At 33.9% G+C, this 15,655-nt stretch overlaps 1 protein-coding gene across 15 annotated transcripts in view; it reads left to right on the top strand.

Moving 5' to 3' along the window:
* The window catches only part of TCERG1 (transcription elongation regulator 1), a 40,354-nt gene that overhangs the window by 5,996 nt on the left and 18,703 nt on the right, over nt 1-15,655 (top strand). For 8 of the 15 annotated variants that reach the window (XM_087955405.1, XM_026688010.2, XM_087955414.1 and 5 more), the window contains exons 3-10: nt 516-659; nt 1,435-1,684; nt 4,370-4,612; nt 9,807-9,869; nt 11,096-11,296; nt 13,295-13,410; nt 14,728-14,816; nt 15,098-15,258. In XM_087955405.1, the coding sequence (XP_087811531.1) occupies nt 516-659; nt 1,435-1,684; nt 4,370-4,612; nt 9,807-9,869; nt 11,096-11,296; nt 13,295-13,410; nt 14,728-14,816; nt 15,098-15,258 (1,267 nt within the window). The remainder of the gene's footprint in view (nt 1-515; nt 660-1,434; nt 1,685-4,369; nt 4,613-9,806; nt 9,870-11,095; nt 11,297-13,294; nt 13,411-14,727; nt 14,817-15,097; nt 15,259-15,655) is intronic. The other 7 variants (XM_087955407.1, XM_026688018.2, XM_087955410.1 and 4 more) reach the window with 1 other exon arrangement.

A 15,655-nucleotide genomic window follows, 5' to 3' on the forward strand; every position in this document is an offset into this window, starting at 1 on the left:
TGGAAAATGCTGTTATTTCTTCACCCTTTTTGCATCTGGCAGTAACTATCTGGCAGTCCTGGTTAGGATAACCTATTGCCTCCTGGGAAGCTATGGGTCCTAAGAATAGCCATAAGGCCACAGTGAGTAACATTCATGCTATCTGACCAGTTGTTCAGAGTTAGACTCTGACTGGGAAGATTCCAAGTGAGTTGCCAGTTTGGCAATATTATCCTGGTTGAGTTTTATTCTGTGAAGAGCTTGCCTTGAGCTCCTGAATAAAAGGCAGGATATACATCAAAGTAGGAAGAGTTTATGAAAAATTGCTAACAATTGTGTTTGTTTTTGGAACTATACTAGATAAGCTCTGCTTTCCTGTAATATGAAATGCATTTTTCTGTTCTGTGTTACTTTTTCCTCTTCCATGATATTCTTGTTTCTTTTACATGAACTACCATATTTCTGTAGGAAATAACACTTCTGGATTAAGAGTGGATTAAGAGTGTTTGATGTATTACTATTATTTCTATTCATAGAGACCACCTTTTATGCCTCCTCCTATGCCACCTCCTCCTGGTATGATGTTTCCTCCAGGGATGCCACCTGTGTCTGCCCCTGGAACACCAACTATGCCACCTAATGAAGAGATATGGGTAGAAAACAAAACTCCAGATGGAAAGGTCAGAGTTATACCTATTAATAATTACAACAGTAATTGTTATGTTAGCAAATGAAATGGAATTTTTTTTGCATAGCCTAAACAATTTCAATCCATGCATTCTGTTGGAATGTTTTATATTCTAAATGTTTGAGAATAGTCATAACTAAAAACCACTCTTCACTGCTCAAAGATGTTGATTGGCATGGGTAATCAATTTTATTGGCCAATTGGCACATTTAATTATTTTAAATCACATTTTAAATTCTTATAAACTATGGAAAGAGAAGTTAAAAACAGTTTTTTTTATTAAATTTATTTGTTATCCATCTTAACCATCAGACTACTCTGGGTATTTACAACAGTAGAACATTCTCATTCTCATTCTCTCTCTCTCTCTCTCTCTCTCTCTCTCTCTCTCTCTCTCTCTCTGTGTGTGTGTGTGTGTAAAATGTAAATATAACAATAAAAATAATGAAAATATGGTAATATGAGTTAAAAGATGGACAAATAGGGAGCAGAATGCACAGGAGGGTAAGACCATTCTGCTATTAATAACCAATGGTATTCCCCCATTGGATCCCAGGTCAACCAGCAGAGCCACATTTTCAGACTCTTACAGAAAGACAGGCGGGTGTAGAATAGAGCTTATCCTGGGAGTGAGTGGGGTAGGATGTTATGTGCTGCCTATACGAACTACCATCATTTTAGGTTGAAGTTAAATTAAAAATTATGGCTAGATAGTATAGGATGAATGGAAAATTATGTGGAATAACAAAGATATAATTTTCTCCTAGGTTTATTATTATAATGCACGGACACGTGAGTCAGCGTGGACTAAACCTGATGGAGTGAAAGTTATTCAACAGTCTGAATTAACCCCAATGTTAGCTGCTCAAGCTCAGGCCCAGGCCCAGGCTGTAGGTGCCCCAACACCAACTACTAGTAGTCCTGCATCAGCAGTATCTCCATCTACATCATCGAATAGCTTGTCTTCTACTACATCTACCACTACAACAGCAACTTCGGTTTCACAAACAGTTTCCAGTGAGTAAAATAGAGGGCTGGGGAAGCTTATAAACATGGGAAATAATTTATTATGTAATTTGTTTTATCAATATTATTTTGTAGGTCTTCATGTATATGCCTTTGGTACACATAGGATTATCATTTATGTTGTTAATCAGTTAAGTAGAGCATTGTTTAGTACATCTGCATGGATGTAAACAATCTAGCTTTTTTGAGGGGTAGTTTTGTAAATGAGTTAGTTATTTAAGTTGTGCACCTATCCTATGTGCATATTGTTGCACTCCACGGTCTCTATGGTTATTTGTATCACATTTAAAATAATCTTATTCTTTTAACAGGAAAAAAAAACCTCTTTAAAAAAGGAAATGTATTTTTTCAGGGTTTTTTTCAACTTTATTTTTTTGATACAGATACTAAATCTGAGGTAATACAAGTAATAAAATCTTTACATGCCTTGCTGGCTTAAACATGTAATTGGTGAAATTCTGCCTCAAAGTAGAATTTTAGAACAATTTCCCTGTTTGCTTATTACAGCCAACGTCATTAGTAGGGAAATGTGTGATAGTAATCTCTAGGCTTGTACTGTGCTTTGAATCTGATCTTCAAAATCCACTACAATATGTGAATGTAGCACTGATTTGCAATACCTTGTAAACACCTGGGCATGCTCATAGGAACAGCATGACTATTTTAAGATGTTGAAAACAGTGCTATATTTGTACTTCTGTATGCTCTGAAGCACACTTTGAAACACTGTACCTTTCAATTCCTTAACTGAATTGGTAATGGAATGTATACTTTTGCTCAAGAGAGGAAAAAACCTGCATGCTTACTTGCTTCAAAGTCTTCATATTTCACAAATAGATATTTGACTTCTGTTGGCGTTTGTTATTAAGGGATCAGCTGGTGACAGTCCTAATCTGTTAAACTATATGTATGCATACATATCCAGTTGCAAAGTGTAAGAACAATAACAATGCTTAATAATATAAAAACACATCATTATCTGTCCCAAAATAACCACAGTTAATAGTTTCCAAAGCGCTGTTTTAGCTTACAAAATAGAGAACAGCTAAAATTCTTGATTCTTCCATATGTTTAGCCCCTATGGCCCTTCAAATATATTTCTTTCTTCTTTCTCTTCCTCTCTTCCTGAGTTTGATGACTCTGCAGCATTCCAAACTTATGGCAGTTCAAGGAAGAATGGTTTAAGCCAGTGGTCTTCAAACTTGACAGCTTTAAGCCTTGTAAACTTCAACTCCCAGAATTCCTCCTCCAATCATGTTAGCTCAGGAATTCTGGGAGTTGAAACCACAAGTCTTAAACTTGCCAAGTTTGAAGACCCTTGGTTTAAGCTTCTGAGAAGTGCTGTATGTTGTGGTATATTAACCATATTCAGCTGATCTTGTAGTATGATGAATATATGGTAGTGATTCATAAGAAATTTAACATGTTTCTTCGATGTATAAGTATGTGTTTTAATGTGAAGTGGTTAAGTGTGGTTTTGTGTCTTTCTTCATGTATATATACATATACACATCTCCCCAGAGTTCATTCCTACTCACCATCTGTAAATCAAGGAGAGGACAGGAAAAAACCCACTAGAGTTCAGTTTGTATATATATTTATTTAGTATACTTTTATTTTCCATCTTACTTTAAAGGATAAATATTTGGCAGTACAGACAATTTGTAAAAAGTGGCAATTCTTATGAACAATTGTTTATTTTTGTGACTATGGAAGCAATGAGAATGTTATTACGCTCTTCTATAAACTAGATTTACTTTTTTTAAATGGCAAAAATGCATGTGAGCTGCTAAAAAATTAAACACTTCCAGTTTGGGGAGGCATTGAACTTCTGAATTACTAAATGTGTGTTTCCCCTTTTACTCTTTTTAGATCCATATAAAAATAACTTATTGAGTAAATAACTCTTAAATTAATCCAAGTTGCTGGTTTTCCTGATTTCATTCAATCTTTTATTTTCTTAAATGTAATACAGTATTGAAATATGTCAACCTATCCAATGTAGTATTAACTTTTAGTGCCAGCTGGAGGCACTATAGGATTCTAAAACTTGCAATCTTTCAATTCAAACTTGAAAGATTGCTTTCCTTTTGGTTTGAAATGTTTTGATTCGTATTTCATATTTTCAAATAGTCTAAGCAACAGGGAAATTATCATCTTGGTATATATTTATATTATTACATCCACTTTTTAAGTGACTTAAATATTCTTCTATTTAGTCAAGTAAAACAACATAAATATCCATATAAACATTTTGCCATTGCTATGAAGGTTTGTTAGGTAATTTACATAGAAAATGTGGAGGTGAAATATAACCATTTGAAAAAAATCTCAGTATTACTTATATTCAGAAGTATAGCTCACTTACGCTCTTGATATGAATATATGGATATAAGGTATCTTTTTAGAGTTACCCAGAATACTTATTTATTCTTTGAAGCAGAAATGCCTTTGAAAAAATAGAGCAACTTGAGGATGTTTGTTCTAACTTTTAAACCTGTTAAGCAAATTTTTAGTAAAATGAAAAAAGTGTGTAAATTCTTAACCAGTCTCTTTGCAAATTGTTTATATATTTATAAATATACCCAGCTTTGCAAGGAAGTCTTAGTAAAGCCTATAAAATATACCATTTGTATTATATGATTCAGGGTTTCAGATGTTTGTTTTCTTTATCAGCACCTACAACACAAGACCAGACCCCCAGCTCAGCTGTTTCAGTTGCCACACCTTCAGTCAGTGTTTCAACCTCTGCTCCTTCTGCTACACCTGTGCAGACTGTCCCCCAGCCAGTCCCACAGACGCTGCCTCCTGCAGTTCCTCATGCAGTTCCTCAGCCAACAGCAGCAATACCTGCTTTTCCACCAGTAATGGTACCTCCATTTCGTGTTCCCCTTCCTGGCATGCCTATTCCACTTCCAGGTAAATTGGGAAACAATGACTGTCTTATTAGCCACATGTCCATGTTGTCAATTTGTTTGCACCCATGTGTCCACTGTGTATGCAATTTGCCTGAATCCTCTTCATTTAAAATTTATTGTTAAAATTTGGACTTTTTAGATAGGCTATTTTAAAGCATCCTCCCCCAGCTCTCAATATCTATTTTTATTAGAACGAAGCCACATTTTTTGCTTGAGCAGAATACATCTTATGTTTTAAAATGTATTTATTTCAACTAATTGGAAGAAATTCACCTTTTCTGTGATTTTCTGTTGCAATCCTTTAGAACTTAGCTTATGAATAAGTGGTCTTAAATTTAATTTAAAAATGCTTTTGGGTAGCCAATGCAGGATTGTGACATAAGAATGAGATATTGAAAATGCTGTTATGGGTAGAAGAAAGTATTCATGTTAAACAAAACTGTATTCAGAGTTTTAAACTAATCACCTTAGAAGTTCATTATATTGTCAAAAATGAGTTTAAACTATACTTGGTAATAGCAGCATTTATTATTTAGAGAACAGAAGAACCTTTGAACTCATATATTATCTGATCATAACTTTCAACAGCCCGAGTCATCATGACCAATAATGAATGATGCTGAGAAGCGTAGTTCAGCATTGTGTACTAATTTAGGCCCTTTATGCATACACACACTTGATAAATATTAAGTTGATAAATTATAGAACTTTAGAATACGCATTAAGAGTTATTTTGATCACTGTAATTATCAGGTGAAATGCATGATTAAAAAGAGCATAATACATGACATCATTTGTAGTTGGCTCCCATTCTATCCTTTTTACTCGTTTGTAAAGCTGTTCCTGAGATATGATTTGGCCAAGAGAGTTCACAATTATGGACAGATATTTAGATATACACACACTGTACATACTGAAGTCTCTATTAGATTATTAGCATTTTCAATTACATATTGGCCATTTAATATTTTTGTACTGATTTCCATTATTGCAAATATCAAAATGATTTGTAATCAACAATTAAAATACAAAATATAAACAGATTACACTCATTCAGTTAAAAACTAAGAGAAAGAACAGGGAAATTAAAAGCCATTTACATAAGGCTTGGGAAAGAGATACAGACTTTAGTTCTGCATCTCAAATTATAGCCATAAGTTCCTCATGAATTTCAGGGAAGAGAGCTTTTCAGAGTAGAACATAATGTATCTTAAATTTCACTTGATTTATCCATTCTTCCATTTAAATTACTAGAATGTATAGTTTGCAAACTCAAAATGAAATCAACTGTTAGGTAGCTGTGCTTAAAAGGAGATAGCTATGTTAATGGGATTAAATGTTTTGTTAATAAACATATTTCTTTACTCAAATCTTTGTTTCTTCACTCCTTTCTTTGCCTGAATATCTAGTTCAGGCTAGAAAGCTATTGTTGACTAAGTGCATGCAAGCTACTGTCTGTGGCTACTGTATTTTGACAAGCCAAGATTTAAAAGTCCAATTATAAATTCATGTCCTAGCTTTTTGGGAAACTATCAGGCATAGTTTCCTTGTTTGAATCTAATATAAACACATTGCTGCTTTTCTTGGCTTTTTTACTCTTTCCAAGTAGTAACCTAATCATAGAAATATATTTGAAAATGGATGTAACTACAGAGTTGGCTCTTTTATGAAAATGTTGCTAATATTGCAACCATTCTCAATTACCTGGAAGTACTTTTTAGAATAGATACATACAACGCCAGTTTCATACTTTGACACCATCAGTGTCATGGGTCACATTTCAGAAACACTGGTTATTTGTAATCTGTACTACTTGCCAAAATGTTGAATTTGTAGTGGAACTTGGCTTCTTTATAAGATACAAAGTGATGTTCTAGTAGCTATTTTGTAAAGTAGTATTCTCTAAAATATCAGCATGCATGATAATTTATCCTTAAGCTTGAAATGTTTCTGGGATATTCAGAATAGCAGTTTTGCAACTGAAGTAGGAGGGTTTTCAATTTCACCTATTAAAATAATTTAAAATACAAAAACTTTGCACAGCTGTTTATGCCACTGTGGTACATTTTTTCAATCTCTGTTACTTTAAAGTCCTGTCAGGTTAGAATTCTGTTTCATGACAGAAAAAATACCAGGTTGGAACATTTTATATATTGAAAAATATTCTTGCATTTTGCTAATAAATAAAATCATTAATAAACAATTGAGAGATGTCTCAGTTTAGACTTTTTGTAATCCTAAAAGCTTTTTTGCTATCATAAAAGCTGGAATCTTTATTTTTTAATCACATACTAAAGGGAAATATATATATTTGATCTGTTGAATAATTAAATAAACAATATTTTGCCTTTGAGTCAGTACAGACTCCTGGAGACTGCCTGGACTAGTTCCTGCAATTTTCTTGGCAAGATTTTGCAAGTGGTTTGCTCTTGCCTCTTTAGGGCTCAGAGTCAGAGGGTCTAGCTTAAGGACATCTAGCTGGCTTTGTGTCTAAGGTAAAATTAGAATTCTCTGTCTCCTGGTTTCTAGCCTGGTATTTTAACTACTACATCAAACTGGCTCTCTTTGAAAAACCAATGTAGCATAGTTTATACTACCGTGTTTCTCATAAAATAAGGCCGGGTCTTATATTTTTTTGAGCCCCGAAAAAACAGCTAGGCCATCTTTTCGGGGGTGACTTAATTCCCCCCCTTGCATCCTCATCTAGAGCGCCCCGCAGGCAGCCTCGCCACCAGCCGCTCCTAACAGGTGATCATGGCGAAGTGCAGAGAGCTCCCTACTCCCACCAAACACCTTTGCTGCAAACCCAAGACCTTTGGCACCCGCCGCTGTTGCTTTCCCTTCTGCCCATTCCGCTGCCACGTTTGGAGCTGCCGCTTCCATGTTTGGAGTGCTGCTGCCATTTGGAGTGCTGCCGCTGCCGCCAAATGGAAATGGCTTCCGTGTTTGGAGTGGCGGTGGTGCTCCAAACAGCGGCAGTGCTCCAAACGCGGAAGCGGCAGCTCCAAACGCGGCGGCAGCTCCAAATGCGGACATGGCAACTCCAAACAGCGGCAGTGCTCCAAGCAGCGGTGGTGTTCCAAATGCAGAAGCAGCAGCTCCGAACGGCAGCGGTGCTCCAAACAGCAGTGGTGCTCCAAACGTGGAAGTGGCAGCTCCAAACGCGGTGGCGGCATGGGCAGAAGGGAAATCAACAGCGGCGGGCGCTGAAGGTCTTGGGTCTGCAGCAAAGGTGCTTGGCAGGAGTAGGGAGCTCTCCGCGCTCTGCCATGATAGCCCATTAAGAGCAGTTGGTGGCGTGGAATTGCTGCCCGTGGGGCGCTCCTAACGGCAAGTCCCCCCATCCTTCCCCCCATTTTGCAAGTTTTAAAATAGGCCTAAATTTGGGGGGAGGGGCTTAATTTCATTTTATACCTAGAAAACATGCTGCGTCTTCCTATTGGGGGAGGTCGTATTGTTGGAGAAACACGGTAGTATAAATGTAACTGCTGTTCCTTTGAATATTTATTGTAAAAGGTAGCTATAGATTTGTATGTCAAAGTTGACAAACTTACTGCTTTTTTAAAAAAAAAATTTGTATGGATTCAATAGTCTTCCATACATATTTGTTAAGAATAACTTTTAAGTACAGTTGTGTACGTGGGTGTAATTTCCTCTAATTGAAAAAGGGCTTGTTCTTAATAAAAGTGTATAGGCCTTATTTTCAGAGTTGTTCAAACAATTTGGCATACACTGAAACCCTTACCGTTTTGCTTTATACAGAAGTAAAAGTTCTGCATCTTATTAGAAAAAATATCCCAAATATGCTTTTTCAAAAGATAACTGAACTTTCTTTGTTTTTCCTTGGACATTTTGCTTCTCATCTAAGAAGCTTCTTCACTTCTAAACTGAAGAAGCTTCTTGAATGAGAACCGAAACATCTTCAAGGAAAAACAAAATCCAGTTGCTGTTTGAAAAAGCACCTTAGGGATAACAATGACTTGGTAACTGAGAAATCCCCATAGACAATTAGAAAAAATAGCAGTTAATACAGGTTCTGGATCAATTTAATGATACTTTAACATTTTCTGTTGTGGAGAAAATGTACTTGTGGAGAAGAATTTAATTTAATTTTTGCATATGTGCTTGAACTGAAAATTAATTTCTCATTTACTAAAATAGATGGGAGTGAACATATTGAAAAAGATTCAGAAAGTCCCAATTTTTCATTTTAAGTGTTAGGAGATATAATAACTATACCTCTGTTGCAATTATCTTCTTTAAATAATATTTTGTGTGGAAACTCATTTTGTATATAATTTCCTCCCTTCTCTGTTCATTACTGGATGCCTAATGTTATGTGATCTGCAAATCAGTTTTTTAAATATAAAACATTTACCAACTTTGTTCCTTTCAACAAATATGCTTAACCAGATCTTTTCAGTTATCTTTACTTCATAGTAATTAGCAGAACCTCCCATGTTTTGGGGAGCTTATTTGAAATTTAGATGAGAATTTTGAGGTTTAAAAAATTTTGAGGGGTACCAGACAGAGCTAATGTAGGCTGCTAATGAGCCATCAACTCAGCTTTTCTCTTTATTTCACCCTTATCACTTTATCTCAGTTTACTTCCTTGCCTTCAATCTGGTCTTTTTTTCCCCTTCCAGACTGATACTTGACTTTTTAATCACATTTTGGCTTCTCACCACCAGCTTTCTGTTCTTGTTAAATATAAAACAGTCCAGTAAGCACTTATAACAGCCCTATTGAGCACAGTGGGACTTATTTCAAAGTAAACACACAAGAGAATTGATTTGTATAAGCTGTTCTTAAGTACTTGATAAAATTATGTAAACAGAGCAGAATAAGTATGATTTAGTCTCATAGCATTGCTTTGTAAGGGGGTGAAGAAGTGTGTCCTCATTGAGTTCAAACCCCCGGGTTATTGTTAGATTTTTTTTTTTTAAAGAAAGGACTGGTGTCTTCCAAATCTTGCTCATTATAAAGCAAGCTTATTGTAAAACCAGTAATTTTCTGGCATGTCTTTAACAAAATACTATCAAAAACTGACTTTAAATCTTCCTACTTATTCCTTGTTGCCATTGGAAAAAAATGGCATGCTAAATTTCTAGCAGGAAATTGATACTGCTCAGATTCCCAGTGGTAGCTGACATACAGTGGCAGCTTTCCAACATGCTTGCTTGTCCATTTTACAGGTGTAGCAATGATGCAAATAGTCAGCTGCCCGTATGTAAAGACAGTCGCTACCACCAAGACCGGTAATTTTTTAAAAACATCTTAGTCTGTTTTGTCTGTAAGTTGGCATGGTAGTGAATGTTGTTGTTTTACCTTTTATTTGCTTTTTCCCAAATAACTGAATATTTATCTTTATTTTCAAAAAATACTTATAAGTACAGATTTCACATGTAGCCAGCAAAAAACTCTCCCAATTAACTAAAATTAATAGTTTAATTATTGTAGTATGGATTTTCTGCAAGTTAAAATTATTCATGTGAATCTCTTCCATGTCCATGTTTTCTTTTTCTTTATGGGGATACAGTGCTTGGTTTTCCCTCTCCTGCCATTTGTACAGTGACCAGATCTTGTTTGCATGTTAGTGTGTTTGTGTTTGTGTATATATGTATATGTCTGATTTTAAACCAATATTATGAAGGTTGTTCTACATACCTGTATTTCATTAAAAATAAATAGATTTATGTGACACCAAGCCTGTTATTTTTGTTAACGTAAGTACTTTATATTGATGTACTTAAAAGAAACATTCTTAATTGGCAACACAGCTCTAAAAAAAAACCTTAATATTATTCATTGAATTAAACTAGCGCTATTTAACCCAACAGCTATCTACATTTGTACTAAGTATTCCAAAACTGTTCTAAGTAAAGATCAGGTCTACAAATAAAATACTGTAAAGTTAATCTTCAGTAGAAATATTTTTCCTTTTAAAGAGGCAATCTGTCAAAATAGGAACATTTCTAATGTTCAAGTTGAAAAGACATAGAAAAACACTGATTCCTATAAATGGTTACTGCCATTGGTAGGAAATGGAATATTTTGTCTTTGGTTTTTCATGGCAGATCACATACTTTAACTAGGAAAAAGCATCAAAAGTGATATTTACTGATATTCACTGTGCAGTGGTTGGCTTTTTAAATTTTTCTTCTCTTAGTGATGTTGAAAGTGCTTAATGCGAAAAACTAATGTAAACATTAGAAAACTTTTAAAGCATGAATGGTACAACTTCACATGATGTGTTGAATGCTGACTACAGTTTGTGTTAGAAGTTGATGGTTGTGAAATAAAGGAATGATAGTGATTAGAATTTGCTGGAAGCACACTTTACTATTTAGAAAAAATATATGAATTACTATTAGTAATGTCTCGATTTTCAGTTGCTTTATATATTGATTTTAGGTTAGTGGTTTTAATTTAATAGAGTTATTTTTCATCAATGTTTGCCTTTTTATTGCTCCTTCTTATGTAGGTGTCTTGCCAGGAATGGCTCCTCCTATTGTACCTATGATCCATCCTCAGGTTGCTATTGCCGCTTCACCTGCTGCATTGGCTGGAGCAACAGCAGTCTCTGAATGGACAGAGTACAAAACAGCAGATGGGAAGACATACTACTATAATAATAGGACCTTAGAATCAACATGGGAGAAGCCTCAAGAACTGAAAGAGAAAGGTACAATGTTTAGTTTTGGTTTGTGTATACAATGTAAGTTGGTTCAGAAAATTAAGACAAATTGCAGTGAACAATGTAATGGATTCTGAGATTAAAACCAAGTGTACAATAAGTGGTTTCAAGACCAAATATGTACTTGTAAAAACAAAACCAGCCTTATTAATAACCTTCAGTTCAGGGAAGAGAAGGAGGAATTGCTGGTTTACAGTTATAATGATATTGGATAGTGAGAAGTTTGAAGAAAATGTCTAATGCATCTTGGAAGTCTCTGGCTTCTTTGTTGAAGAATTCATATAGGACACTGCCAAAAATATTGATGCCACTCACTATTTCTCAAAGCATCTCAATTTGCCATGAAAAAAATTTGTAACTGACACAAATAAATAACACCTATTTTTCTTTATTCTGCAGTTCTTAAAGCAGCCATTTGTTTTTCATGTATGACTTATGGCTGTAAATATTCACAGAGCTATAAAATGTAGTATGTCTTTTTGGGTAGAGTAATGATTGCAGTAACAATGATTTGCGGAGGAGGGACTGAACAAAGCATTAACATGAAGTGGGAAAGTGACATCACAATTGATGTCTTCAGTAAAGAATTTGATCAATAATAACTACCATAAAAGTGTTTATTTATTTGATGTTTTAATACATTGCAATGCTAATAAAAGACTTTTTTTCAGAATGTTATTTGTTTTACTAATTAGAACAAGTAAATTAACTTCTCAAGTTGTGTTTGTGTATTTCATTGATTTTCCCAAGAAATGTATTGCTAAAGTAATACTTCTCTGAGTGCTATGGGGTGAATGTTTATTTTTCATCAATAACTTTTCCTCATAGCAATAAATTTTCCATATAGCAAATTTGTATGTATACATTTCTAATAGACTTACTTTGCTCATTCCTGTATATGTAATTGCTCATATCTGAATATTATTTTTAATGTAACTTGGTATTTACTGTCATTGCAAATAGCCCTTTATCTAGAATCATTGCCTTTGCAATTTAAAAATGAATGAGTTGGCTGAAGGAATTAAATCCGGTCCTAAATCTGGTATCTGAAATAGTACTTAAAACCATGTTTTTCCTGTGATTATCTTGAGTTCTGTATTGATATTATGTATATAAAGTGCTAGCCAACTCCATTCATTAACTTTTAAAAGTAATACTTCAAAATATTAAATTTTTCGTAAGGTTAATTTGGAGTCAATCCATTGGTAGTAATCAATTTTTTTCAAGGATTGCTCTACTATATACAAATGAAAAATTGCCTCTGGCAAATACTGAGTATCTAATTTGCTTTGGACATTTTTAATCATTTTGTATGGTTAATATATAGGTGTTTTATTCTGAAGACTGTTTTTTAGGATTTTCTCCTATTCTCCAACATTGTGTTAATCTTCTATAATCCTCTTCATTAAAAAAAATAATTTTGTCTCATAATTTTGATATTTTTTTTCTTTGTCTAGCTAGCTATCTTGTATTCTTTTGCCTCTGAGTATTTGAGAACTATAGATGTATGATTTCCTGGGTTCTATTTCTTCTGTGCTTTCCTGTAAGGAAACTTAAATCTTATAACTCAATCTTCATTCAGTAAAATAATCTGTTTTTAGAAGCAGGTTTTAAAAAGCTAAGATACCAGGTATTTAACAGGGTAGGAAAACTCAGAGTAAAAACCAGCTGCATCCTATGTAGATTGAAAATGGTGAAACCAAACTACACTAGGCCATAAAAAAACAATCATTACAATTCTTGCAGTGTTCAGAACTTGGAAAATGAGATTCTTCATTTTCATTCATCTTCATGTAACTTCTGTCCTAAAGAATTCTTAGTCGTTGAAGGTATAGTCTTCATTGCCTTTAATTTGGGGGGTGGGAGGGTTTTATAAAGCTGATTTTGATAATTTTGCTCAGAAAATGAGTTTGAATGTATATCAATGGAAAGTAAAAGTTGTAGAGCAGATGGAAAGTAAATAAAGAAATTATACATTTTTCTTAGAAAAAGTAGAAGAAAAGATGAAAGATAGCATTAAAGAACCCATTGAAGATCCTTTGCCTATGGAAACAGAAGAGGAAGAACCCAAAATGGAACCAATCAAGGAACTTATAAAGGAGGTAAAAGCACTGATATACCTAAAGTCTAATTTGATATCTGTTTGTTTGTTTCTTTTAAGAACAAAGTGAAATCAAGAGAAAGATAAACTAATACCACTTTGAAATAACTTATTGAACTTATCTGCCATTTAGATGGTTTCTAATGCTAACTGCATAGTTTTTATATTTTATCTTATTTATAAGTATTGTTTAATATTACAGATTATATGAAGAAACAAAGAATGGTGTTAAGATTTGTTCCAAAATATTGCAATTGCAGATATTGGGAGTATATTTTAAAATACATATTCAGTACTTTATATATAGAAAACTTGCCAATTATATTTTGAAATGTACAAATAAAGTGAATATTAGAAGCACAGAATTTAGACTTTATGAAATTTAAGTCTTTGGTAGGTTTATTGCTGAGATTTTAATAAACAGTTGGGTTGGTTTAAGTGGTTATTTAAAAGGCATTTTTAAAAAATCCTAAATAGAACTTAGAAATTCCTGCTGATCATCAGTTCTCATCATCATTTGGTATATTCTGAAATGTACCAAATATTGAGAGAAGCACTCTGGCATTCTTTCACAGAAGAGTGGTGAATTAGTGATGAAATCTGTAGAAACATAGGCACTGGATTGGAAGCCTTCCAGATGTAGGGGAACTTGTTTCATTAATGGAAAGAAGGCTTAGCTCTAACTCATTATTTTCTAAAAATGTGTTTAATTTTTATTCAGTCTCAGTATAAATTAACTAATCTATCCTAATTTAGAAAATAGTTGTAATGTTTGTGAAAGCATTTTTGTTATTGCACATATATCAGATCCAATATTTTTATTTGTTTGTGACTATTTACACTAGATCTTGCACAAGTTATGTTACATTAATGTAATCATTAGTATATGAATATGAAGTGACTTCTGTGCAAGATATAGAGTTTGTAAAGACACAGATGTATATGATAATAATGTTAAATGTTAGGACTTTAGGGATTTCTTCTTCCTAAAACAACAGCCTGGTATCTTCTATGTAAGTGGAGGAAAGGCAGTCCTGAGGGTTACTTGCAGTTTGAAACTACCATTTTAATTTCATGTTTCATTGCAATCCCACCTTTCTCCAGTGGAAAAAGTTAAAAATATCTAATGAAGATGCAGCCCTTGATTCAAGGTATTTTGGTAGAGATAACAGAGAAGCTTTTAATTTCACAGATTACATGTTGAGGTGGTGGGAGAAATGCTTCTCATCTCTATAGGAGAAAAACTGTTATTGTTCTTTCTTTGCTAGTGTTGTATAAATAACCACTGAATAGTCTGTCTTGGAATCTGTTCATCTAGGAGCCGAAAGAAGAAGAAATGACTGAAGAAGAGAAAGCTGCTCAGAAAGCAAAACCTGTAGCTACTACACCTATACCTGGTACTCCCTGGTATGTAGGCTTTGTTCTCAAATCAATAGTATGGAGAAGGCGGTGATTGGCCACTTTGATTTTGTTGGAAAGGAAATGGTCAAGTGCACAATGTTTCCAGGAGTTGAATTCAACTTCAAGGAGATTTTACTTATTATTTAAAAAAACTTTATTAAGATTACTGTTAGCTCTACTCTACATAGTCTATAAAAATAAAAAGCATTTTCTTGGTTGTTAACTTTCATATAAAATTAAATATTATTTAAACCCTGCTATAATTATATAATATATCTTTTTTCTAGGTGTGTGGTATGGACAGGTGATGAACGGGTTTTCTTTTATAACCCTACCACTAGACTATCAATGTGGGATCGACCAGATGATTTAATAGGAAGAGCAGATGTGGATAAAATTATTCAAGAACCTCCCCATAAAAAAGGAATGGATGAAGGAAAAAAACTAAGTAAGGCTAAGTCACTTATTTGTTCAATTCTGACAGGTTACTTATTAAATTTTACATATGATATGAAGGAATATAATATAATATGCACTAGAAATAGTTGTGATTGGTCTGCAGTTTGGGGAATTAAATAAGATTATTTGTCAATAGCTGTAAACTAGATCTGTGTCCTTTCTGGCTCCTTCAGGAAGCCAGGCATAGTATGAGCAGCTTGATTCAGGAAATTGCTAAACCTTCTCTGAGAGAAAAGAGTAACACATACATTTAAAATAGTTTATATTAAACAACAACCATCCCACTCAATCTTTGCTCAATCTTCAGTCATCCATTTTTATGGAAGTCTGTTCAGAGAATCATCTATAAAAGGTACTAAAAGTAACTTTCTCAAACACGGTCATGT

This window comes from Notechis scutatus, chromosome 2, assembly GCF_049901735.1.
Source record: "Notechis scutatus isolate UNSWTSFEM ecotype Mainland chromosome 2, rNotScu1.2, whole genome shotgun sequence".
Classification (NCBI taxonomy): domain Eukaryota; kingdom Metazoa; phylum Chordata; class Lepidosauria; order Squamata; family Elapidae; genus Notechis; species Notechis scutatus.